Source organism: Canariomyces notabilis (assembly GCF_033297395.1).
Source record: "Canariomyces notabilis strain CBS 508.74 unplaced genomic scaffold N656scaffold_10, whole genome shotgun sequence".
NCBI classification, from domain to species: domain Eukaryota; kingdom Fungi; phylum Ascomycota; class Sordariomycetes; order Sordariales; family Chaetomiaceae; genus Canariomyces; species Canariomyces notabilis.
Genome location: NW_027041832.1, coordinates 567677 through 591787, shown reverse-complemented (window position 1 = coordinate 591787; position 24111 = coordinate 567677). Strand labels below are relative to the sequence as shown.

The following is a 24111-nucleotide window of genomic DNA, read 5'->3' as shown; positions in this document are numbered from 1 at the left end:
ACTGAAGTATCGATATACCCATTTATAGTTCGATTTCGGTATCGGTATCGGAGGCTGGAGTAGTTGATTCGGAGGGCTGAGAAGAAGGAGATTGGGCCGAGAACTGGACTGGGGAAGACTGAGCTGAAGGTCGGGTAAGGAACTGTTCGAATAGGTTGGCTTGGGAGAAAAGGGGCTGGGTATTCGGGTATATATTACTATAGATTGGTGTTGTAGTTATGGTTATAATAGGGGGGTTATTTTCCCAGAATAGTGAAAATGTTAATCTCTTATATATAGGGAGTCTAATCGCCAACTTAGACTTTTTTTAGGGTGACCTAGAGAAAAAGTGGGGCATGGCCTAAGTATAGACTATTTCATTGTACTAGTCTGTACTAGGATATAAACTAAGCTAAATTTAGCTAGTGCGATGTCCTGTACTATATAGATTACGTGAAGATTACTATCTCCTGCCCTACATCCCCTCCCCAGCGAAGCCGGGCAACCTACACCTACAAAAAACGTCTGAGTCTGAGATAAGTTAGTAGGGTACCCTGCGAGCGCGCAACAACTGACGTTGAGCTTAAAACTCTCCCCTATATATTAGTCTATATATAGTATGCATGTGCCGGACAACTATATATATACAGGTAATATAACCTATAAAAGCTAAATTCACCGTTGGATTGATGGCGCAGGTAATGCGTATAGAGGTATTGATGACCTAAAAATAGCCTCTTTTTCGAGCGTTTTTGCCAAGATTTTATTGTATAGCCAATTCTCCAGTTGAGCCTCGTTACTCATCCATATCATTGGGTTCACTCCTCGCTGGAAGAGTTGGTTGTTGTGACCGCCCATTTGATCCGGCAAAGATCCGGGCCCCAGTTGCTCTGCATGGAATGGAAACAAAGCTGCCAGGGGGGGATCAACTTGGTTGGCCTGCTGTTCTTCCCTGCTGCCCCCTCCACCCACAGAGTGGACATACTGAGCCGCAACGCTGTAAAGGATCTGGAAAAGATGGCGGAGCTTGTCAACAGCCTCGCTGGTTGCGTGATGTGGCTGAACAGAGGCATTGAATGCCTCGAGCCGACCAAGATCCATCGAGTCCTTCGTTTCAATCACATGACAGAACAGAACGATGAAAGGGACAAATGGGGCGTAGAGGATGGTCCTGGTGACTCGTCAGCTGTGGTTGGCGAAGCAGTGGCACCACAGCAGGAAACATACCAGTTCATGTAGGCCGCCAGCATCCCAGGATCGCGAGTCCTCTCAATCACAGCCATGCATTCTTGATGTCGCGCCAGGGTATCTTGGGCGGCCTGAATGCAGGTCTCGGTAAATGTAGTCGGGCACCCGGCCGGGTTGGGTACGGCTCGAAGGATGAGGGTCCGTGTTGAGAGGTGGAGGACATCATCCGAGAGGGTGACGAAGTCAGTGATATTTTCGGACAAAACATTCTTTGAGTGGTTCACCCAAGCAGCCTGGACGATGGCAGTTATAAATGATTCGCATTCATGAACAGGCAAAAGGGAGGGCAGCTACCCTTGTCTGATACGTAAGAGCATCAAGCTGGTCGAGACGACCGACCAAAAGCTGCATGCGGAACTCCCGCACTTCACGTGGCTGTGCCAGGGCTTCGGGGCAATACAACAATTCGTAGATCTGGCCATGAAGTCTTGATATGCTGACCCATATGTCGAACCAGGCGGAAGTGGATGCTTCCTTTGGGCGGACCCCTGGGCCGTCCTCGCGTGGCCCCGGCAATGTGATGTCGTATTCTTGGATGGTCGAGGACCGTCCGAGCCGAAGCGAAAGGCTTTTGTCGAGGGTGTATACGATCCAAAAGAGTGTTTGTTTACGTTCTGCGTCGTCCGGCAGTGAGTTCTTGTACGTTCCTATCCGGTGGTAGCCCAAAGCCTGGCAAAGTTCAGACGCTTTTGATGACAGAGTCCAGGCCAGTGAAGCTTTCGCGAGCTCTACCGCGGTAAAGACCTAGTATGCGGTTAGTCCAGCGCCAGACTGACACCACAGGCACAGGAGCTTTTGCGTACCCCTAAACAAAGTGCCGTGATCATATCTTCACTAGCTGGAAGGTGTAGGGGGAGGTTGGATAGCGCCGTCTCGATGTTCGTAGCACAGATCCGCGACATGCCGAGGTAGTCGTCTCGTTTCTCCGGGATGACGTAGCTGTAGGTAAGAAAAAGATAATGCAACAAGGCATTGCCGATGGTAAAGCGAGGGGTGTGGTACTCGTACTCGTCGGCCATGTGCACGGAGAGGCACGTTTCTGGGAAGTTGTTCCCCTTGAACAACTCGAAAATCCACGCGATGCTGTGCTGGCTGTGACCTAAGTGAGTGGTATGAGCCTGCTTTCAGCACAACCGCCGTAGACGCATAGCAGGACTGATGCAAATGGTACTAGCAACTCACATTTCGCAAGTTTCAGGACCTCTAATGTCTTTTCAATGGGTGGAAGCTGGCATCCACCACGGACAACAAGAGACATGGGCTTGGCAAGCGGGTAAGCCATCTCATCTGCCGCGGGTTGCAACTTCATGACTTCGACCATGTGATGGAGATCGTCTATTCTCTCGCGAAACTCTGGCCGCGACTCCTTGCTCACGACCTTCTGTAAGAGGTCTTTGGCGAACGCCGAATGTGCTGTCAAGGAGGACTCGCCTTCGACCACTGGTCCGGAAATTCCAGCGGGACTGGCCCGGCTGATGGGAGTGGCATGGCTGCCATGACTGATCGCAGTCACCGGGTTCAAGGGGGAGGACTTGGTTGTGCTTGCGCCCCCTGATGACGCAGGTGTTCGTGAGGGAAGCTTTGTTCTGAGCTCCTCAAGCAGCCCAACAACTGCACCCAAGCGGCGGTCGATGCTGTCGATTTTGTTCTCACTATCGGAAGGGATTAGACGTGTCAAAATCGGGTATGCGGAAGGACGACTAACTATTGGCGACTTAAAAGCACCCGCGTTCGCTTCTCTCGTTGCCTTGTCTTGGACTGCGTGCACTCAATCTTGGATTGCACACAGTGAGCACATGGAGATTCTCGGTCACAGCGGATCTGATTAATCGACAGGTGTCAGTTTGAAGCGTAGGTATTTTTGACCCTATCTTGGATACGGTAAAGGGGCACACAAGCACACGGGAGGATGAAGCAAAGGGGGCATGGCGGGACCTGCCTTGCGTACACGGCAGGCATCGCACTGATCCTGTTGTTAGCCTGAACATGTTCTTGGCATCTGGACCGGGCGGACTTGCAGCTCGTGGGACACGCGTATGATGAACGGCCGTGGCCGGAGGCGAGCAGTCGTCGTATTCTATCGCATCCGGGTCGTCCATTTTTCTCCATAAGTCTTGCGAACGCCGAGAGATGAAATCGGCCAAGTTTTGGCTGCCGAAATAAGTTGAGATCTCGCTGGTTGCTGCATTTTTCAGGTCTTCGAATTTCCATCCGCAATGCGGATGGAAATTTTCCGGTTTCGAAGTCCGGTCAGAAAGATGGATGGACGCGCCATCGCTGGAATTGCGGAAAAGTGGGGCAGCACTGTCTCGAAGACATGTTGGATCAGACGGCGGTCTTGGCACAAAAAAAACTGGGTCAGTCACCCCGGTCATCCCTTTACAAAGTCGACCGATCCTCGATTTGCATCACGTCCCAGCGATCTCCAACTGCCTCGTTTTTACTGCTCTGCTTTTGGCAACCGCAAACCACTCAAATCCACGACTAATGATGTAGATTACACAGACCAGATATAAGCCCCAAGCTAAACGCTGCCCGCCTCTCTAGAAGGAGTATGGTGGAAGTCGAAAGTTTCCAAGATTCTCGACCCAAAATCGCTTTTGAATGCAATTCCAAGCCGAACTTGAAATTTCACATCCCTGCCTTACATGGGAATGGGAACCATCGAAGAAGGAGCCGCGCGACGCGCGGGATCCGTTTAGTACCTTCGTACTTCGTACTCAGTACAGGATACGGATAAGGGGTTGTTTGTTAGCGCGAAAGTTACATCATGGGCCCAGATCAGGAGGGCTCGCGTTATCCAGGTCCCATATTTTGTATGTGGCTGGCCAAGAACGCACTGACCATCCGGATTTCCTGTTACTGAGGCTCAAGTGAGCACAGGCCATCCTTCCACTTCCACCTTCTTCCCCATGATCCATCAATCCAAATTCTTCATTCCCAACCAAAACATCTTGGTTCCGAGAAAAATGTGTATACGACTCCGGGTGCTTGGGTTCCGGTGTCCGTCCCGTAATCCACAACCGCTTGTTCCATCAGACCAGGGGCAACCAGATTCACAGCCCGCGAACTGGGCAACCCTTGAGAAGTTGAGATGCACCTCTCAAAAGTGGAATCGAAGACCCCCCGCCCCTGAAAGTAGTTTGTTTCGGAGGTACTCCCTAAGAACACATTCAATTGACCCTTTCGGTTTCTCGGCCGCCGGAGAGCCCGAGGCGCGGGACGGGCGGCCGGTCTCCACACCCGACGCTGGCGCAGGCCTGCCTCAGCTTGACAAGGCCTAAATTGTAGTCGCCTCTCAATCAGATCGGTAAGGTAGGTATGCTTGGGAGCCCCCGTAACCGCCCTCTTCCCGGTCCGATGCTTCATGTTTCCCAATATTCTATGCCAAGCCACGGTATTCTATGCACTGAAACCAGGGCTCATAGCAATGGTAATACTTAGTACTTAGATACACCGGGTTGTTGAGCGTAGGGGCGCCAATCGAGTAATCGGACAGCGTACGGTGTCTATGGAATCCACAAAGGGCTCCAAGCCATGTTTGACTCATGTGGAGTGAGATCCAGCGTCGTGTAAGCTTGAGCAATCTAGGATCCTCAGCTTGCCACTGAACATACATGTTGATTGCTAGTTGTATCCTCGACAGTAGTCAATACCTATAGTATTTATACTTTGAGTGCAAGCACTTGGCCTTGTACAGGTACCTTTGACCCAATTCTTCTCTGGCTTCTCCCAGGCACAGCAACGCACTACTCGATCCGGCACTTCTCGCGACTTAGTGCCACAATGGAGCCAAAGATTGCCTACCTTGAGAATGAGGCTCTTTCAGAGCTTCTTCCGTGGAGTGCTCTTGTCCTTTGCTCCTGCATTCTCACCACAGTTTTGTTATCCAACGTGTTGGAACGATGGCTGCTCCCAAGACTGTATCTGGTCCTCTGGAAGAGTCTATCCACTGGCCAGAACGAAAGACGTCGCCGTTCCTTTACCTACGTTCACGTCGGCGTGACAATCATGTCCACACTTGTCGTCATTGGCGCTTATCCGGTTTTCGATTTCCTTGTCGGTCATGCTCGGCTCTCATCCATATTGTTCAAGAACCTCACATACGGTGACCATATGTTCGCCCTTTCTCAGATCTACAGTGCCTACTACCTCTTCGAGCTCTGTTTCAGAACCAGATTCGCTAGCGCCATCAGTATCGCCCATCACATTGGCCTCCTGGTTGTGATACGGACAGCTGTGGCTCTCTTTGGAGATCTGCGCAAGCACCCCGAAGCAATCCTAGAGTTCTACATGTGTATGGTGTGGGGTGAGTCTTCAGCCATTTGTAGCAAATGACCTGCTACAGATTCATAGACTGACTTTTAAGTTGATTGCCCCTTATAGGTGTTTTCGATGTGGTCGTTGAGCTCCCTCTGTACTCTTTCTTAATCGTCTGGCGAGTCAAGTCTAACGAGCATCGCCTACTGTCCCGGATGGCTTATACTTGCTGCATCTGGGTCTTACTGGGAGCGACTATCGAGACAGCAATCACCATCTGGCTCCTCAACCGCTCGTGGCATCGATGGAGCCTGTCGTTCCGCATTCTCCTGCCGCTGGTGTTCTCTCTCTGGATTTCCATCCAGCTGTATGGTGCATATAGGACCCTCGGCATGGCTACATCCAAGGCACGGATCGCGAGTAGCTGCCGCGCACGCACGGGAGAGCTCGCCCATGACAAGTCAGAGAGCATCAATCACCTGGGGTCTCACGATGGTGATGGGGTAATTGTACATACCGTACCTTGCCTACCATACCAGCTACCTTAGGTTATTTGAGAATCCATCCTCAATAACATCACCATCCAGTTCAAGATTGTCTACATGTACTGCTTGCTGCCAGAACAACTTCGCGAACTCAGTCCTATTGGGCGTAAATTGTAAAAGGAGGCCCACAAACACATCAGTTGATCTGCCGAGATAAAAGCAAATCCACACACTCCCAAGCATGGTGTACAAGTACAAAAAAAATCACTGACCCTGTGACCCTGGGACCCTGGGATGTGGGTGCTAAGATATCAGCTGTGCCTGGTGAGAATCAACAACGCCAACCACACTACAAATTTCCAAGGCCGCCGGGGATACATGTATTGTTCAGGGGCACTTGGGACAGAAAACAACGCCAACGTTGTCTGGCTCGTGCAGGATTGAAGGATAAAGGCAAGGCTTACTTGTATAACTCGATGGCCGTTCAACGTACGTCACTGAAGGGTAGCGCGGGAGCTAGTGAGGTGCATGTATAATAAGGTAGGGTAGGCTCGTGGTGTGGTTGGTGTAAGTACATGTACTTGTACACATGTATCCAACACTTACTGGAGCCTGCTAAGCCTCCTGACCTAACTAACCTCGGCTCTGTAGGCCGGCTCCAAGAAGAAAAGAAACAAATTGCTGGATTGTATCCAGCGCGGCCGGGGTGTTCGGGGTTCAGGTACCCGTCCAATACTCGGCGGCCGCCCATTCCCTCTGGTAGACCCGGGCAGGTTACCGGGTTCACCCCAGGAGCCGCGCGACCCGAAATGCTCGCCTTGGAGTGAACGGAAAATCCTTCACACATTGAACTTAATCTTGGTGATGCTCCCTGAGGACAAACCCTTCGTTTTGAACTTTTGGATGAAGTTCGAAGCTTCTTTATTGCGCTGTCTTTTGGGCAGCACGGCGGCCATGTGGCCTGTCAGCCGCGAGTTATGACTGCAAACTTACCATCGCATCTCTGGCAGCGCGTATAGTCAGAACGACTGTTGTCTTAGAGCCAACGCAACTGCCCCTATCTCCCGATGTCACACGAGGGGGGCTTGATATCAACGGCCCACAGCAGAACTTAGTCTGCGAAGCACCGCCTCCGAGTACTCGGTCGGGCGCGGGACGAATCAGCCGAAGAATTCAGGTGAGCACTGCAAAGCCCGAGTCCTTGGCAGGCATCACCCCCTTTCCTACAGTCGCCTTCCGTCGTCTGTGGAACCAAAGTACTTTGATGCGAGGAAGACAGGGATACTCTCTGGTTACTGACGGCGGCCTCAGTTGTGTGATAGTTAGGTAGTAAACTTTGTTATATTTACCTTCTCTTTTTTTGCCCTACGATCCAGTCGGCCGGGCTATCCAGACAGACGGCGAGGACCATCTGGAGTGTTGGATGATAATACCAAAACCGGGGCTCTAGGTCTGAACTCGCCTTCACCCTCCAACACTCTCTTGTCTTGCTTATGTTTATCTTGGCACATTCATCACGATGCATTTACAAATACTTCTTTTGCTCGCACTCCTCTCTTCTATCACCGCCACAGAGCCTATAAAAATACCGGGCCACCATGTCGAAACTACCATCAGCCCCCGAGCCCGTCCCGATGCCCCTAGTGGCAGTTATGCCCCGGCCGTCGTGCCGTGTCCAGCTGAGAAGCCCAGCATTCGTCGCGCCAACACACTCTCAAAGAGGGAGACCGACTGGCTCGCCAAACGCCGCGCAAACACCGTCGACCCTATGATCCAGTTTTTGAACCGGGCTGCCATCGAAGGATTCGATGCCGAGGCTTACATCAAGAATGCCGCCGCTGGGGTCAGGGACCTGCCCAATATCGGCATTGCCATCTCCGGAGGAGGCTATCGTGCCTTGATGAATGGCGCCGGTTTCTTGTCCGCTGCTGATAGCCGTATCCCCGGCACCACCGACAAAGGTGGAATTGGCGGTCTGCTCCAGGCCAGCACCTACCTGGCCGGTCTTTCAGGCGGCGGCTGGCTGGTGAGCAGCTTGTATGCCAACAACTGGACCGCTGTTGAGACGCTTCGCAAGGGCGGGAAAGACAGCAACATTTGGCGCTTCCAGGACTCCATCTTCAAGGGGCTTGAAGTGCCCGGCATCTTCGATACAGTCAGGTGCTGGGCGGATATTGTTGAGCAGGTCGCCCAGAAGAAGGACGCGGGCTTTGAGACGTCCATCACCGACTACTGGGGCCGCGCGCTTTCGTACCAGCTCATTGACGCCCCTCATGGCGGTCCGTCATACACCTTCTCCAGCATCGCGCAGGACAACGACTTCTCCAAGGCCCAGACGCCCTTTCCTATGCTAGTTGCCGACAACAGGGCCCCAGGGACGAAAATCATCTCCATCAACTCCACCATCTTTGAGTTCAACCCGTTTGAGATAGGCTCCTGGGACCCAACTACCTACGGCTTCGCGCCCATTGAGTACCTTGCCTCTAACTTCTCTGGCGGCCTGATACCGTCCTCTGGCAAGTGCGTACGTGGCTACGACTCGCTCAGTTACATCTTCGGTACCGGCAGCTCGCTCTTCAACGCCGCCCTGCTCAAAAACTTGACCGGTGTTGACGGGTTGCCCAAGGTTCTTACCGAAACCGTGACCGAGATCATGAAGACCCTCGACGCCGATAATGACGATGTCGCCCAGTACGTCCCCAATCCCTTCTTGGGTTGGAACAACGCCACCAATCCCACCCACGACACCCTAGAACTCGACCTTGTCGACGGCGGCTTGGACAAGCAAAACATCCCGCTACACCCACTTATCCAGCCCTTCCGCGCCGTCGACGTCATATTCGCCGTGGACTCCTCCGCCGACACGATCTACTCCTGGCCAAACGGCTCGGCCCTGCGCGCCACCCACGCTCGCACCAAGTCCGCCATGGGCAACGGCACCCTCTTACCCGTCGTCCCCGACGATACAGCCTTCCTCTCGTTGGGCCTCAACAACCGGCCCACTTTCTTCGGTTGCGACATCAACAACTTTACCCTCACCGACCCACAGGCCACTATGCCACCGCTAGTCGTGTACCTCCCTAACGCGCCCTATACCCACATGTCCAACTACAGCACCTTCACGCCGTCGTACAGCAGGCAGGACATTGACGGCGCCATCCTCAACGGGTTCAACGCCGCGACCCAGGGCAATGGCACGTTGGACCGCAACTGGCCGGCATGTGTCGCGTGCGCAGTTATGAGCCGGAGCTGGGCGAGAACGCGCACCGCGGTGCCTGCCCAATGCGCCAGCTGCTTTCAGAGGTATTGTTGGAATGGGACCGTCGTTGTGGGCGCCAATGTTGTGGCTGGCGGCGGTGGCGCCGAGTATCAGCCTGCGTTCAAAATTGCCGATGGGAGTCACTCGGCGGGTGTTCGGAGGGTGGGTTTGTCGGCGTCGGTGTTGATGGTGGCCGTTGTGGCGTTTCTGGTGGCATTGTAACTTGAAGGGTTAGAATGGGCTGGACGCGGTAACTGTGAGAGGAAAGGGGACAGTGCTGTTTCTGATGGTTGTACCTTGTGTATTATTATTCCTGAACCGTTGCGGCCGGGCCCGGGGCTTGTCGGGCGCCTTCAAACAATAGAAATAAGCCATGTCAAGCCAACCGAATTACCAACTTGCTAATGCCACCCTTGCCCGTCGCAACCATAGTACAGGCTTTCCTGACCGCATCGATATCGTCAATGTCTACCACCGTCAGGACGGCCCTGATTTTCCTAGCTGCGATCCACTCCCCTGACCTCTCCAAATCCTCCCTGTTCCCGTGGTTGCCCGATACAAAGTCCTGTTTGACCTTGGTACCTCACGCTTCCAGTTATACCAGATGTTGGCCAGGATTGATATCAACATGATGAGACAGCGAGCAAGTATGGGCGCAGGGGAGTCCCGGATCAAGCTCTTCACCGTCCTAGGACTCGGAACGCTTGCGATTGAGACCACGGCGCCCGTCTGCGGGTTCACAAGCGGAAAGGTTCCGACGAGGTCCCACTGCGTGTTCAGAACAAAGTCGACGGTTCCTCTCCCAACTTCTTGCACAATGTTTTGCGTATGGTAGTTGACCACCTTGTCCACGATGCCCCGCAAATACTGCTGGACAAGGTCTATCTTTGGGGTCGAAACCGTCGACACAACCGACTTGGCACCGTAGACGTTCTTGACGATCTGAGTATAGACGGAGCCGGTCGCGCTCAGCCCCCCGGGGATGAATACGGTCTTGCCCTCCAGCGTGCTGATCCCGGGCGGCTGGCCGGTGATCTCAAAATAGCGCTTCACACATTGGTACGCCGTGAGAACGGATCCGGCCAGGGCCGCGGCCTCTTCAAAGCTCAGGTGCGCCGGCTTGACCAGCAGAAACTCAGCTGATACGATGGTAAAGTCGGATGCGAAGCCCGGGGCAGCCCTTTCTGGGAAAAGCTGGCCGTGCTTGAAGGCGAGTCCATAGACGGCATCACCTACGCGGAGAGATTTGACTCCACTGCCGACTGCAATAACGACGCCGGAGCCGGACTTACTGAGGCGGAGGAGAAACCTGATTGATTCACGTTAGCTTCTTTGTAAGATGGTCGCATCCCGCGCTACCGCTCAGGTCAACTCACTTGGTCGTGACCAACAACTTGAACGCTCCGGCCGCAGCTTGGGTGTCGCCGGTTTGGACCGCCGCAGCATGGACGCGAATCAGAACGTCGTTTGGCTTCAGGTCGTCAGCAGTTCGGGGATGGGAGCTCCACAACTTCGTAACCCGCGGGAGGACAAGATCTCGGCGCTACGGGCGAGCGCATGGTTGCGGGTGTGGCTTTCACCATAGCCACACCATGAGAGTGATATCGTCTCTTGTTAGCATTGGGTAAATACAACTGCATGTCTGGAACAGCAGCAGGCGATTTGATCCTTTGAATCCGTCTGGATTCTGGATGGCTGTGCCTCGGGGGAATCGCCGAAGGCCCGAAGCACCGACTTGGCGTCTTGAAACACCGAATCAAAACCACCCCGCTGACCGTACCGGCGCGGCAGGACCAAGCAGATCGTGACGGCCCTGAACCAGCACATCAGACCACGATTTTGTCACCGAACCCAGGGTAGGCGCGCCAACGCCGCGTCACACCTTCCTTCTAACTCTGTGTTCCGGTCACGTAAGCAATCTCCATCAGGCCGTGATCACCAACACCGCCGCTGCATCAAGACCAAGGGCCCAAGTCCATCGCAGGCCGGAATTGCTCCAAGTCCGTCGTGTCCGGTCCCGCGAATATGTCCGCTAAGCCATCAGCAAAGGCTGACGGTCCAGCGATCGGATTACTCCCGCCGATACTCATGTTTGGGGCCGGATCGTGAGATTCCTCCAAACTATCTGGAATAGTTGTCACCGCACCACCACCAGGCTGGTCCGCGACTGCATGTGTATTGCCATCTGTTGTGAACATGAACCCAATCTTGCCATATTGTCCAATTTTGGCCCCGATGGTCGCTACGATCCGTGGTGGTGTCTCCTCCAGCGACCTATCAAGGTTATCATCACATTGTTGTTGTTGTTGCTGTTTCAGCGCCGCTTCATGCGCCTCCCAGGCTTGCAGAACGAGCCGTGACAGGAGAACGAAGAAGGGCGAGTTGTAATACTCGGCTGTACCCATGCCGCGAGCCTCAAAGCAGTCGCTCATGACCTCCCAGGTTCGTCCGGCACAGCCATCCCCGGGGTGCTTCTTGATGTGTTGAAGCAGGTACGTGTAGGCGAGGAAAGGGAAGTGATACTCGATGTACCAGCGGTATCCCTTGGTTAGAGGCGACTTGGTGAGTTTGGTGTCGCATTCGATCATGCTGAGTGCATACTGAACGCCAGAATTGTTGTGTTGTTGTTTCTGTTGCTCAGGTTGTGCATCTGTCCGCTGCGGCGTAGACTTGATGGACTTTGCCTCCCTCGAATGGCAGTGTTCGAAGAGCAACATCTTGGCCATGTAGGCCCGCGCCGACCATATTGTCATGAAATGGAGCGGATTTGCCGGGTGGCAGAGCGCAAGGGTCTTCTCTTCCACGGTCCTTTGCATTTCGAGCAGATCGCGGACTCCCAAAGGAGCGGTGCCGGTTGTGGCATCTTTAGCTTAGTTAAATGTATTTAGTAATAGCTCGATGAAGTCGAGGTGAAAGGCGCAGTGGCGAACAAAAGTCGCTAAGTTGGCTGCGCACAACCATTAAGAGTGCCTCGGTAGGGTTCGTGTAAACTGGTGGAACGGCCTTCATGTCTAGCAGAAGCTCAAAGTCGTTCAGGTTGAGAGGAGTCCGGCAGTTCCACGTGGGAGGAAATGCGATTGTCAAAGATGACCAGCGGCCACCACAGCCTTCGGCGCACCTCGGCCTCCAGAACGGTGCATTTCGCGTGGTTGGATTCATTGTTGTAGCCCATGCGTTGTGCGATTCGGATGGCAACAGCCAACATGGACGAGAGGGATCGAGGATCTGTTTCGGGTCTGACAGATACCTGGGAGCAACTATATTAGCACAGATGAGAGGTTGACCTTGGCAGGTTCTTCTCAATCCTGTCTTACTAGGTAAAGGATAGAGCCGTAAGGCAGTCATGATCGCCAGACTGTAGGACATAGCATTGAGTAGGGCTTGCCGATAGACGACCTGATAGCCTGTCAAAATATCTTTCTTCCGAGATCCAACCAGGGTATGGCATTGATCATCGGCAAGACTGATAACAGAGACGCAGTAGATTCTGAAGAGGACTCGGAGTGCTTCCAATGGCGCGCCGATGCTTGCACGATCACCGACAGCGTCGATGATGCGAGCCTGCAAGCTGGGCGTGTGCGTGACTTTCAGGAGAGGATTCACGTTATCGAGGTAAATCTGCCACAGCCGGAGAATTTTAGCCTGCTCCGAGTGTAACGTGGCCAGGTCGACCTTACTAACGGGCGAGCCGAACAGAAGATAATGCGTGTTTTCCAAGTCATTGTTGTAGGTGTGATGATCCCACGCGTTCTTGATGACGGCATCCCCAGATCATCAATCTTGGTGCAGAAAGCCACTGTCGGTCTCGTCATCCTCATCCTCGGGATCAGAACTCTTGTCCTCAACAGTCAGTTGAGTTCGCGGTCCGCCGGTCAGAACACGCCAGTCTCAGACATGATAGGAGTTTCTGGTATCATGGTATGTACTGTACATACCTTTTGTCCCACGGCATGCCAGAGGTTGCTGGGGTGAAGTCAGCCATGTCAAGGAAAGGAAAAAGTAGCAGGCGACTCAGGCTCAGGGGCAGGCGCACGCAGGCCTTGACTTGGTGGCAGGCAGGGAGTTGATCGAGCTAGACAGCGCCGTGCCGGGAGACTCAGGGGTACTGCCACTGAGAGGAGATAACCCAGAATGATTCGCGTTCACCGTGGTGGTAATACCTGCAGATGGATGCGACGGGTGCAAGGGCTCGAACTTGATGTTGTGCTGATGCAGTAGGGTCTCGTAATGGCGGATTCGGGCCAGCAATTCCCGCTCTGGAAACCAACGGCGGCGCTCTCGCGGAAGCGTGGCCGGAACACACTGGGCCCCGTTGCGCACACAGTTTGCGCAGGGAAATTTGCGGTCGCACTTGACTCTCCGCTGCTGGCACATCTGGCACGCCAGCACGCGCTGCGACTTCGCCGCGACGTGGACCGTGTCTGGTAATTCCGGCTGCTCCGTCGACATGGTGCAGTCCTGTCTACGGGCACGGCCATTCCGTATTTCTAAGGTCGGAAATTAAGGTACGGGACCTAAACGTAATATGTTGGGGGAGAACGGGCGGTTCGGGATTTACAGTATGAGCGCCGTGGGCACATGGTGTAGGTAGGTTAGCATGATGTGTTGGAAGTTTGGAACTTGGGCGTAGCGTGGGCCCTGTGGGGTAGGGTAGGTGAGCTGGGAGTGCAGTTTGGTGATTGATTTTTTGATCTGCGATTGGAATCTCGATCGGCTGATGCTCCCCACCTTCCCATCAGAATTACCATTTTCAGTAAGGTTCCCAAAGGGAAAAATCTTACATACATTCCCCTAACCCTTACACGCAACCCTATGTGCCTGTAGAACACCCCATGTGCACTTTCAATGTAATCACACCTTATTAGCGACTGAGTGAATCATCCCGAAATGGCCGATATCTCAAACGGCCAACCCCAAGGCCATGGCGCCAGCATCCGATGGCTACCGGCTTTCCGAATCCGGTACTCCACCTTGGACGACATGCCGCCCGAAATCCTGGCACTGATCCTGGAGTGCCTCGTCCCTCAACCGCCCGAGATTGGCGACACACACTCTGTTGCCTACGATCAGTTGGCCAGCGATGAGCCGTGGTTCGACTTCATGCGCCGTCGCCGCGGGCTCCACAGCGTTTGCCTGGTCTCACGCCGCTTCGACGAATGGCCCGCCCCCTGCTGTACCGCATCGTTGCCCTGTGGCACGAGTCGTCCATGGTCCTCTTCCTCCGCACGCTGTGCGAGAAGCCTCGCTACGCCCACTGGACGCGACATCTATCCTGCCACCTGACCCTGACCAGCGAGAGCGTGATCCGCGAGACCCGCCGAGCTCTCACCAAATACCTGCCCTCCATCAAGCTGGTGATTGAGTCCGAGAACCTCAATAACATGGCCCGCCAGGTGCTGGCTGCTTTGAAGTTCGGCATCCAAACGAACCAGCGGACCCCAACACTGCCCGGCCTGGTTGACCATTATCCGCAATTAGTCCTGTTAGTCATCTTGATCTTTCTCACCAAACTGGAGATCTTGCTTCTGCAGGTCTCCATCTGCGATGATAACCCGGAATGCGACGGCTTTTGCGCGCAGGTAGAGGCGGTCAAGAGACTCTTCAGCACCTACAATGAACCAGAGATCACACCTTTCAAAACATCCACACCCTCCTGTTGCAGGGCGACGCGGACTTGTTAGAGCACTTCGAAGCAGAGAATTGCGACTGCGAGATTCCAGAAGCTTGGGGCGCCCAGCCGCGCCAATACGCCTCACTCTACGAGTCGTTCCCCAAGCTAACTACACTCGAAGTCAGCGCCGACGACGGCATCTGGACCAACGTGGAAGAGGAGCGTCTTTCCTTTCTAGTCGGCGGCAGGGTTCCAACCCTCTACCTCGCCAACATCCGCAAGATCTACCTGCACAGTCTCGCCTGTCCGCGGAATTTGCACCAGATCCTGCTGAACGCGCCTAAGCTGGAGACCTTGTACATGGCGTCGCGCCCTTACGAGCCTACCATTGAGACGTACCACAGCAACAGCACCCACGCCGACCCGGAAGCATTTGATTATGGGCTGATGCGGCATGCAAAGAAGCTGCGCAACCTGGATATCAGCTGGGTCGATGTCCGTGGATTTGAATGTCTCATCGGGCCCGAGGGTAGGCTCGCCGCCCTGGCCCAAATGGAACGGCTCGAGACACTGTGTATTCAACTGGCCGTTTTATACGGGAAACCATCTATTGTGGCCGAGACCCCTCTCGTTAACCTGCTCCCGCCGAATCTAGTCGAGCTGACGCTCGAGGACTGGCACGTTTCCTTAGCACCACTGATTCCGATTCCAAGGATGCATTTGGTGAGCTAACAAGCTACATAGGTGGTGGCAGAATGCAGACATGGTTGAGGTCCTCCCGTGCTGGGACGTCGAGGACAAGGTCAAGCATTACCAATCCCACCACGGCTACAGAGAGACCGCGCTGCGGACCCTGACGCAGTTCGCGCGCAACGTGAGGACACGGATGAGCAAGCTAAAGAAAGTGGTGTTTCTGTGCAAGATCCCGTGGACATGGGTTATGGAGGACGGAGTCCCCCTCGAGTTCCATTTTGAGCAGCTCACGCTGATGTTCAACACGCAGGACATTGACTTCCAAATCAACTGCGACGAAGTGTCAGAGCAGACTCGGGAGGTTATTCCCGGCCGGTGTTAGTTTATGTCTTGTCAGACACGCCGCATGCACTCGGAAAAGCCCGTTGCATTGGGGATTTATTTCGCCCAGCAGATATGCGATTCGCTCCAAGTCGGGGCCTCTATTGGTGCCTGCAGTATTGTATTGTACCTCTAATGTACGCCAGCTGCTAGGAAAGCAACAACTGTCTGATAGAGTCTGTTAGAGTGCAAGGAGCGGCCAATCCCTCAGCTTCGGAAACGATCAGAGCTGGAATATCAATCTTGTGAGCTAGTACTGTACTGTACAGATACGGTTCTGGTAGGGCTTTGAGCGCCCTACAGCAATACGAGTTCACTAGTCAACGCCAAGATATTGGGGCTCTGCGTAGGCTGCGACAGAGAGTTTCGGTGAGAGACTGTGGATTGCTGGAACCTTCTGTCAGATCCCTGCAATCTGACTGTTTCTGCGGAAGCTCAACCGCCCATACAGGTTACGCCAGGATAGCGAAGTTTCTACACGTGTATGAGAGCCAATGAAGTGCTGGAGCCTTCTTGAAGAGTCTTGTTGACTCCTGCAGGACCTGCTCGGATAAGTCGGATCCGGCCCAGACCGACTAGACCTATCATATTGACTACACCTGGCCTAGTAGCAACGCCGTCTACGTGTACATACATACATGTGCCTCGGCTCAACCTCCAACTACCTTGGCGCTTGATAGCTATAAGACACCGCGTCCTCTGTCGCGTACGACAGTCCTCGTCTTCTCTCTCTCTCTCTTTCATCCACATCCTCTCGTAAATAGGAAGCCAGCAGACCGGGCCACAGCAATTGAAACACTTCAACCGACAGATCACCATGTCCGCTTCCAGCGATAACCCCAAAACCTACACAGGCAGCTGCCACTGCCGCGCCGTCCGCTACACGGTAGCCCTTGACCTATCCAACCCTTCCTTCGAAGCCACCAAGTGCAACTGCACCATCTGCCTCAAGACGAACCGCCTGGGCGTTCGAATCCCTGACCCAGAGCAGAGTTTCAAGCTTCTCTCGCCGGCCTCGCTGGACGAGGTGCCAAGCTACCGATTCAACACCAAGCAGACACAGCACCGGTTCTGCAACAAATGCGGCATTCACATTCTCTGCTACGGGGAATATGAGTATGAGGGCCAGATCTACAAGGTGTTCAGTATCAATGCTGTCACGCTGGACCAGGACCAGGAGGGGCTTGATTTGCGCACGTGGAAGGTTCGTTTCTGGGACGGTAAGGCGGAGAATTGGAATGCTGAGCCGGCTGAGAAGCCGTACCCCGGTGGTAGCTACTATTGACGGAGGGTGGTGATAGCCCCAGGAGATAGTGCTTTGGGTTGAAGTCATGGAATGTAAGCGTCGTTTATACGAAGGAGGAATATGTACATACAGAGCAAACAGACCAGACTGCTGCCCGCAGCTCCCCGTCTCATAGCAGCCAAGGACTCTAACTCGGACTCAAGGAATTGGTCTCACGCTCTGTCCCCTGCGTAACGCCTCCCTTCCACCCTTGCCTTGGCCCTTGGCGTAGCAGTCCCGCCAAACGGCGCCGTCGTAGACCCGCTGAGGACAATCACCGGTGTCCCCACCGCCCTGGCCGAAGTCACCCGCTGCTGAGCATGCGGCACCGGGGCCGCCCCAACCGCCACCGTCGGCCCGGGGATCACATACTTGGTCATGGCCGCAGAGACATTACCCCAAACTCCCGGATCATCCTCCTTATAAAACCCCCTCGCATCAAATCCATCCATGTTAAACTCATTCTCCCCATCTTCCCCCTCCACCCAGAGGTTAACACACACCGGATAATTCTGCGCGCCCCCCTTCCTCTCCGCAAAATGCAGCGCCACAATCTCCTGCCTCAGCACATACGCCCCCGTCCGCAACCCCCTCGGCACCTGCACCAGCCAGGTATTATTCGCCGCAATCATCACATCCGTCGCCCACCGCTCCCTCGTCAGCCTGCCCTGCCCCCTCCCAACAACATCTTCCTCCCCCCGCGCAAGGGGCACCACCACAGGGCTTGAATCATCCACCTTGGTCCACCGTAGCGCCGTCTTGTCCTCCCCGGCACACCCACCCCCCTTACCACTGTCATCACACCGCGCGAGGTAGGTAAGCACAGGCCCGACATGCCCGACGGGCCAGCCATTCCAGTGGACCTGCACGCGGTCGCCGGGGCGAACAGGGGCGTGCGCGGCCGGGCTTGTGCCGGAGACGTAGCAGATTATGTCTGGGTCGGCGTATTTCGAGGGGGGCACGAAACCGTCGTCTGTGGCGGCGCTGGACCAGCCCACGTGGTCGGGCGGGTCGGGCGGCTGGTTCGGGCGCGGGTCGAAGCCGTGGTACAGCAGGCCGTTGATGGTGATGTGTGACAAACAGGTGGGAGTGGCCATGGGAGCTCATGGGGAGGGTGAGGAGGTGGAGGGAAAGGGTTGGAAATGTTACCGGCGGAGGCACTGGGTACCTAGGTATGATTTGGTACCACCAGTGCTTGCTTGGTGGTGGACTCCTATAGTACTAGGTGTGAGGGAGGCCTGGAATGGAGGTGCGACAACAACCTGGGTTGTTAAGACCACGGCTATAGGCTCATCTTATAGATGAATTCCCAGTCGATCATTTCTTGGCCATCAACATCTGTGACGGGATGTTAGCCGGGAATCCGGGGTGCAGGCCAGGGTGTGTGCCCGTTTATCCCTACTGCAGAACCATCCTATAAGCTATAACCTAATTGTCCCGCCCCGAGCCTGAGACCGTCCGGGTCATCTGTATTAACTATTAACTGCCCTACGCACGGTTCAAGCTGTGCGGAAGCCTCCAAGCGAAGGATGAGCTCCCTGATGCACCCGGTTTCCGGGATCTTGATGAGGCTTTTACCAACTGATCAGCGCGCCGTCAGGGACGCGAAGGAGACTGCGATGGGTCCCGTTGCCGGTCGACGGAGCTGATCACGGAACAGCGGGAACCATCTCCAATACCCTGTTGATCGCTTCCCCAATTGTTGTTGGAGACCCGCTGCATTCTCAGAGCTCTGAGGAGTTTCAAGGTTGATCATCCAAGGGTGCCACTCTCCTTTTGATCATCTGCCAGTCGACCTCCGCATCCTTCTGCCATACCCCAGATCCGGGTAATGAAGTATCTCCGGCTGACTATGGACGATCATGTGTCAGAACGGAACGTGGGGCATGTTTCATCTAAGTTACTTTCCCTTTCTCATTGATCCCGGGATCGCCTGCAGGCTTCCCATGAACGATATGATCGGCGCATACCGTGATTCGTTACACGGAAACGAGGCCCGGGGAACTGGGATTGCGCACGGTCGGAGCCGGTAAGAGGGCAGGTTAGAAATTTGGTGAAGTTACGAATATCTCTAGCCGAGTTCTAGAGAATGACCAGACAGTACGCCGTACACTAAGATATTGTATAGGTGTCGGTTGGTTCGCTGTGATGGACCAAGTGCTGGACGGCATGCGGCAGGATCTTGGCGAGTGTTCTTGGCATCTCCGAAGAAACAAGGACCATGCTAACCCTGACCCTCGGACCTCGGAGATCTGGAGTGTTGCCTGATGAATCCCCCTGGATTGCCGTTGACCACATTCCGGCAACAGACCTCACCAAAACACTGGCGAGCCCTAGACGCGACCACATCAAATCCAAGATGTCAACGACAAGGCGGATCGCGAAAGCTTTGCAAGCCAATACAACGCAAGCCAAAACAGCCGTCAGTTCCGCCATCCCCGGCGCTCTGCCAATCCAGCTGTTCGAGAACGCGAATGCTTGGGAGACATGGCTGGAAAGCAACTGCGGCCAGTCGACGGGCCTGTGGTTGAAGATCAGCAAAAAGGGGTCTGGAATTGCGTCCGTCACCTACGACGAAGCCGTCGACACAGCATTATGTTTTGGATGGATTGACGGCCAGAGAAATCCCTCGATGCAGAGCACTCCATTCAAAAGTTCACTCCGCGTCGGAAGAAGAGCATGTGGTCGATGCGGAATGTTGACAAGGTCGCCAAACTGATCGCTGCGGGGCGCATGCGCGATGCGGGACAACTCGAAGTCGACGCGGCGAAGGCGGACGGGCGGTGGGAGAAGGCATACTCGTCGTCGAGCGTAATGCAGGTCCCAGCCGACTTTCAAGCGGCCCTAAACCGTAACAAGAAGGCAAAGGCATTCTTTGAGCGCCTTAACAAGACCAAACGTTATTCGTTTCTTTGGCGCATCGAAACTGCGAAGCGGGACGAGACACGGCAGAAACGGATTGAGCAATTTGTCCAGCTCCTTATCGAAGGAAAAATCACTGTGATTCCGTGCAATTTGGTACGGGGCCGTTCATCCCCAGGAGGCTTTGCCTGTTTTCACTTTCAGCAGGGGTTGGAATGATGGACGGCAGGAGGGGATAAGATGGAAGACAGGGAAGGTTTGAGGGTCCCTTTCCCCCGTGGGCCATCTTGTCCCCGCAGCGATGGCCGGTGGAGCGAGATTTTGCACGGAATTTGGCATTCCGCTGTGACCTGCAAACGGCAAAAGAAAGTGTGTCCCAGGGGATAATAGGGACCTCTCACCGAGCTGTCGCTTATGTCACCGCCATCACGCCGTCAATGCGACAAAAATCATGCATCAGCCAGCCATCGTGGGCCAGCGGGACGGCAGAGATGCCACGTCATCTTGTGCCCGCCTCGTTCCTTTGCCTACCCGGTGTGTATGATTGTTGCAGTGCTTGTACACGCACCCTCATTCTCTCCGAAGCTTGTCCTAATCAAGGACCTTCGTCGGCTCTGCCATCCTACTCCTGCCTGCTGCAGGGTAAGACGCAGTGTAAGACCTGGAAACAAACCGCTGTCGAATCACGGCGCCAACATGATGTTCGTTTTTGTGACCAGTCTCGTAGGTAGCGCTGAAGCTGCGTTGACATTCGGTCAGAATGTGTCCCAGCGAGACCATCTAACCTGCAGACGGAGGATATTTCGGATGTGCCAAGCGTATAGAGGCCTCCTGACGTCTCTGCGACGGATGTAGTCGACACTTTTGTGACTGGTTAGAATCGACATGCGTTGCAAAAGACTATGTACAGGGGACCTACTAGGCAGACGCGGAGTCGCACGCCACGGACGGGACGAAGGGATGCCTCAGCTAGCAGACCATGGGAGGTTAGATGCTATGGAGTAAGAAAAGCAGGCGAATTCTAATCGCTTGGTGTAGATGAAGCTCCATTCGAGAGTTGTAGTACTAGTTGAGTGACTGTTCGTGATCGAAATAAGCTGCAAGGCGAGAAGCCCTGGGCAAGCCATAAGGTGTAGGCCACGATGCAGGAAGCGCAAGAACTGCAACGGCCGATATACAAGGGTTAGTCGCTAGAGGAGTGGAAGACAGGGGGCATCGGCATACCGCCGCCTCAGGTTGGCAAGATGAGGGGATAAAAGATAGGTTGGTGATGAAGAGCGCATGGCAAGGGTGTAAAAGAGAGTACAAGGAGAGGACGTTAAAGAGGCTCCTATTTATACTGTAAGAGGAAAAGAAGGATCCTATGGTTGAAGAACTAGTAGGAGGATCTTATAGTTGGCTGCTAGCAATAGGGACTAGGTTTAGTAAAGGACCTCTATTGTTAGCTATATAAAGCTAGTTGATATAGTAAAGGACCTATTGCTGGCTATAGGGGCAGCTATACTATACTAAGGTAATATCCTGTTTATTATCTTCAATCTAACAACCTACCTTTCCTTCCTAATACTGCTTTATCTTCTCTAGCTGGTTATTGAATTTCTCCTATCGCTTACCTAGTCCTAGGACCGAGTATCTTACCCGCTTACCGGCTCTAATATGCCGGTCAATAGCGAATCGACTTCGATCTCTGACCTAGCTAAAATATACAGCATTTAGATCCAAGGAAAGACCCTTAGGAACACCTAGAGAGGAGGGCATACGTAGGACGATGTTGTATTATTGGTTGACTTCGAAGTAGGAGGAATTAGGGTAATCGTCGGTTATAACTAAGGTAGCAATTAGGGTAGTTAGCAATAGTATAGTTAATAGAAATATACTCCTAACTTATAGATCAAATCGATCTAGCTTATTAGCTGTATGTGACGAATCTCGGTCCCCTAACCACTGAAAGGGACTCCTCAGACTAAAGGTTCGTAACAACGGGGTGAGGCTCGGTAGAGCTAAAGGGTCTACAACAATTAACACAAGCAAGTGTTCACACAGTAGTAAGGACAACTGCTTGCATTGCTTACTGGAGAACTCCCAGAGCTCTCCAGGATAAGTGACTATATACTAGCTATTTCTCAAGGTGCTCAGTTTGCTCAGTACTGCCCTCTAACTGATCCCACTGATCACCTCTAAGCCTTCGTTGCTTCCTGATTCGTCCTGTTTGAAGGTGCTCAGTGTGCTCAGTTCGCCTGGCGACTGAGCCCACTGATCTCCTTAACGTTACCCTTGTTTCTTGTATTTCTTGGTGATTGGTCCGGGAGCTGCCGCCTGTGCCCCGCCGGGTTTCTGGCATGCGGCCCTCCTGTTGGCTTAATTCGTGACACTGTATCTTAAAGGCTAATGTAGGTCGGTGAAGGCCAATGTAGGAAGGTTAGCAAGGCTAATGTAGGAAGGTTAGGAAGGCTAGGAAGGTTAGGAAGGCCAATATATGGTGGGTAAGTAAGCTGCCTAAGCGGTGTAGGCTGGCAATTGAAAATGCAACTGATTTGCGAAGTGCCCTGGAAATGCGTTTTCTAGCTAATTTAGCGATTCTAGCGATTCTAGCGATTCCAGTGAATTTAGCGAATTCAGCGAATTCAATGTACAAAGGTCAGGACGGTCAATTTTGCTGGCTAGAACTGGGTTATCTTGACTTGTATATGCCGCTAGCAAATTTGGCTGGGGCGGATTACGTTATTGGACTGAGGTCCCTTGTTAGCGAATGTGTAATGTGGCTTCTAATTGGTCCATTTAAGTTAATATGTAGGTCTAGTGGCAGTGTGGTTAAAAGCTAGTGGTAGTTAAAAGCCCTACTAATAATAGTATATGTAGTTTTTTAGTACGCGCATGCTATATATAGGCCAATATAGGGAGCTCAACTGTAGTTGAGCTGACTTTGCTGCGCGCTGGGAGACTTGGGAGGTTGTAACAAAAAGTAGGACCCGCTTTGTTCTGGCGTTTTCCGGTTACAGCGTTTGCGTGGGCTAGCGTTACAGCGCCAAGATGCGCCTCACCCAAAAACAATGGAACTATACAAAAGTTCGTCACGCGGCTGCAAGCGGCAAACAACGACAACAATATGGTGGGATCAGCCCTGCTGACCCTGTATTTGTTGTCGTCCTGGCGGAGCTGAGTTGTCGACGTTGGTCAACAAGGATCCCGATCATCCTGCGACAAAATCACATTGTCGATCCGGAGATAGATTGGGTCCCTAGATACGGTGCCTTTGCTCAACGGATCAGGGTGCTGTCAACTACATCACTACCTATCCTTGTATGAGAGTGAGAGGTTGTGAGAGAAAAGAGAGAGGGAAGCTTGGGGGAGGAGGGGGGTTTATACTAGCGCGAAGTAGTAAGGCCGGGTTGGACTTTCCTTCATTTTGCGGCATTTAGGTCTGGGAACTGCAGGAGTGGAACGGCCTAGTCCACCTCCGCAATTAAAAGAACCTAAAGGTAATACAATAGGGACTTGGACAGTCCTAAGCTATTCTTTGGAAGAGAACACCGCCCGAGAGGCTACGGGAATCATTACTGACCTACCCCCTAGGAATCAACCGTTGGCATTAGAAACCGTTGTGAAGGTATTACAAGTTTGATACTGGCAAGCGTTGTGAATTTCGCAACTGTTGTCTCCTAGGATCCTAGGTTTAATTGGTGTCACGAAATAACCATTGTTGGTCACTCAGGAAGGCTGCAGCGAACCTGCAGGGCGAACCGGCAGCCAATCGCTTAATAAACCAATCAGGAGATTATCACTGCCAAGGTTGGATCGTCAACAGTGATAATAGGGAGTCACCAGCGACAATGGATTGTCGATGGTGAAGACAGGACAGTCACTCGTGATAATCACCAGGACGTAGTGAACGGAGTATTATATATACTAGCTAGATAGTCACTCGTTGGAGGACCTTCAAGGAGGTTCTCCAGTAAGCAATGCAAGCAGTTGTCTATACTACTGTGTAAACACTTGCTTGTGTCAATTGTTGTAGACCCTTTGGCTCTACCGAACCTCACCCCGTCGT

The 24111-nt window shown here is 53.4% G+C and overlaps 9 protein-coding genes across 9 annotated transcripts; 5 read left to right on the top strand and 4 right to left on the bottom strand.

Moving 5' to 3' along the window:
- Window positions 1-560: 560 nt before the first annotated feature.
- N656DRAFT_731328 (uncharacterized protein) lies at window positions 561-3524 on the bottom strand. Its single transcript, XM_064812643.1, has 8 exons — window positions 3246-3524; window positions 3167-3190; window positions 2933-3048; window positions 2410-2879; window positions 2031-2326; window positions 1522-1971; window positions 1207-1460; window positions 561-1150 (listed from the first exon to the last, which is right to left on the bottom strand). The coding sequence occupies exons 1-8, from the start codon at window positions 3324-3326 to the stop codon at window positions 655-657; spliced, it is 2187 nt and encodes a 728-aa protein (XP_064670437.1). The 5' UTR covers window positions 3327-3524; the 3' UTR covers window positions 561-654.
- A 1489-nt stretch (window positions 3525-5013) lies between these two features.
- N656DRAFT_789476 (uncharacterized protein) lies at window positions 5014-6149 on the top strand (the record flags this gene model as incomplete). The annotated part of the gene is made up of 3 exons (XM_064816795.1): window positions 5014-5536; window positions 5614-5907; window positions 6109-6149. The coding sequence occupies 3 exons, from the start codon at window positions 5014-5016 to the stop codon at window positions 6147-6149; spliced, it is 858 nt and encodes a 285-aa protein (XP_064670436.1).
- A 1342-nt stretch (window positions 6150-7491) lies between these two features.
- Window positions 7492-9453, top strand: N656DRAFT_708955 (uncharacterized protein; the record flags this gene model as incomplete). The annotated part of the gene is made up of 1 exon (XM_064811552.1): window positions 7492-9453. One exon carries the CDS (start codon window positions 7492-7494, stop codon window positions 9451-9453), a length of 1962 nt encoding a protein of 653 aa, XP_064670435.1.
- A 154-nt stretch (window positions 9454-9607) lies between these two features.
- On the bottom strand, window positions 9608-10790 carry N656DRAFT_789474 (GroES-like protein; the record flags this gene model as incomplete). Its single annotated transcript, XM_064816794.1, has 4 exons — window positions 9608-9805; window positions 9916-10522; window positions 10608-10702; window positions 10740-10790. The coding sequence occupies 4 exons, from the start codon at window positions 10788-10790 to the stop codon at window positions 9608-9610; spliced, it is 951 nt and encodes a 316-aa protein (XP_064670434.1).
- Window positions 10791-11186: 396 nt separating this feature from the next.
- On the bottom strand, window positions 11187-13680 carry N656DRAFT_789473 (uncharacterized protein; the record flags this gene model as incomplete). Its single annotated transcript, XM_064816793.1, has 7 exons — window positions 11187-12100; window positions 12162-12252; window positions 12293-12488; window positions 12546-12586; window positions 12628-12981; window positions 13113-13138; window positions 13338-13680. The coding sequence occupies 7 exons, from the start codon at window positions 13678-13680 to the stop codon at window positions 11187-11189; spliced, it is 1965 nt and encodes a 654-aa protein (XP_064670433.1).
- Window positions 13681-14168: 488 nt separating this feature from the next.
- Window positions 14169-16357, top strand: N656DRAFT_779085 (uncharacterized protein; the record flags this gene model as incomplete). Its single annotated transcript, XM_064815129.1, has 5 exons — window positions 14169-14243; window positions 14358-14819; window positions 14894-15519; window positions 15587-15919; window positions 16198-16357. 4 exons carry the CDS (start codon window positions 14169-14171, stop codon window positions 15915-15917), a joined length of 1494 nt encoding a protein of 497 aa, XP_064670432.1. The 3' UTR covers window positions 15918-15919; window positions 16198-16357.
- A 192-nt stretch (window positions 16358-16549) lies between these two features.
- Window positions 16550-17379, top strand: N656DRAFT_779084 (glutathione-dependent formaldehyde-activating). Its single transcript, XM_064815128.1, has one exon. The coding sequence runs from the start codon at window positions 16734-16736 to the stop codon at window positions 17199-17201; it is 468 nt and encodes a 155-aa protein (XP_064670431.1). The 5' UTR covers window positions 16550-16733; the 3' UTR covers window positions 17202-17379.
- N656DRAFT_708783 (lytic polysaccharide monooxygenase) lies at window positions 17375-18298 on the bottom strand (the record flags this gene model as incomplete). The annotated part of the gene is made up of 1 exon (XM_064811537.1): window positions 17375-18298. The coding sequence occupies one exon, from the start codon at window positions 18296-18298 to the stop codon at window positions 17375-17377; it is 924 nt and encodes a 307-aa protein (XP_064670430.1).
- Window positions 18299-19560: 1262 nt separating this feature from the next.
- On the top strand, window positions 19561-20282 carry N656DRAFT_798044 (uncharacterized protein; the record flags this gene model as incomplete). Its single annotated transcript, XM_064817712.1, has 2 exons — window positions 19561-19782; window positions 19857-20282. The coding sequence occupies 2 exons, from the start codon at window positions 19561-19563 to the stop codon at window positions 20280-20282; spliced, it is 648 nt and encodes a 215-aa protein (XP_064670429.1).
- Between the last annotated feature and the right edge of the window lie 3829 nt (window positions 20283-24111).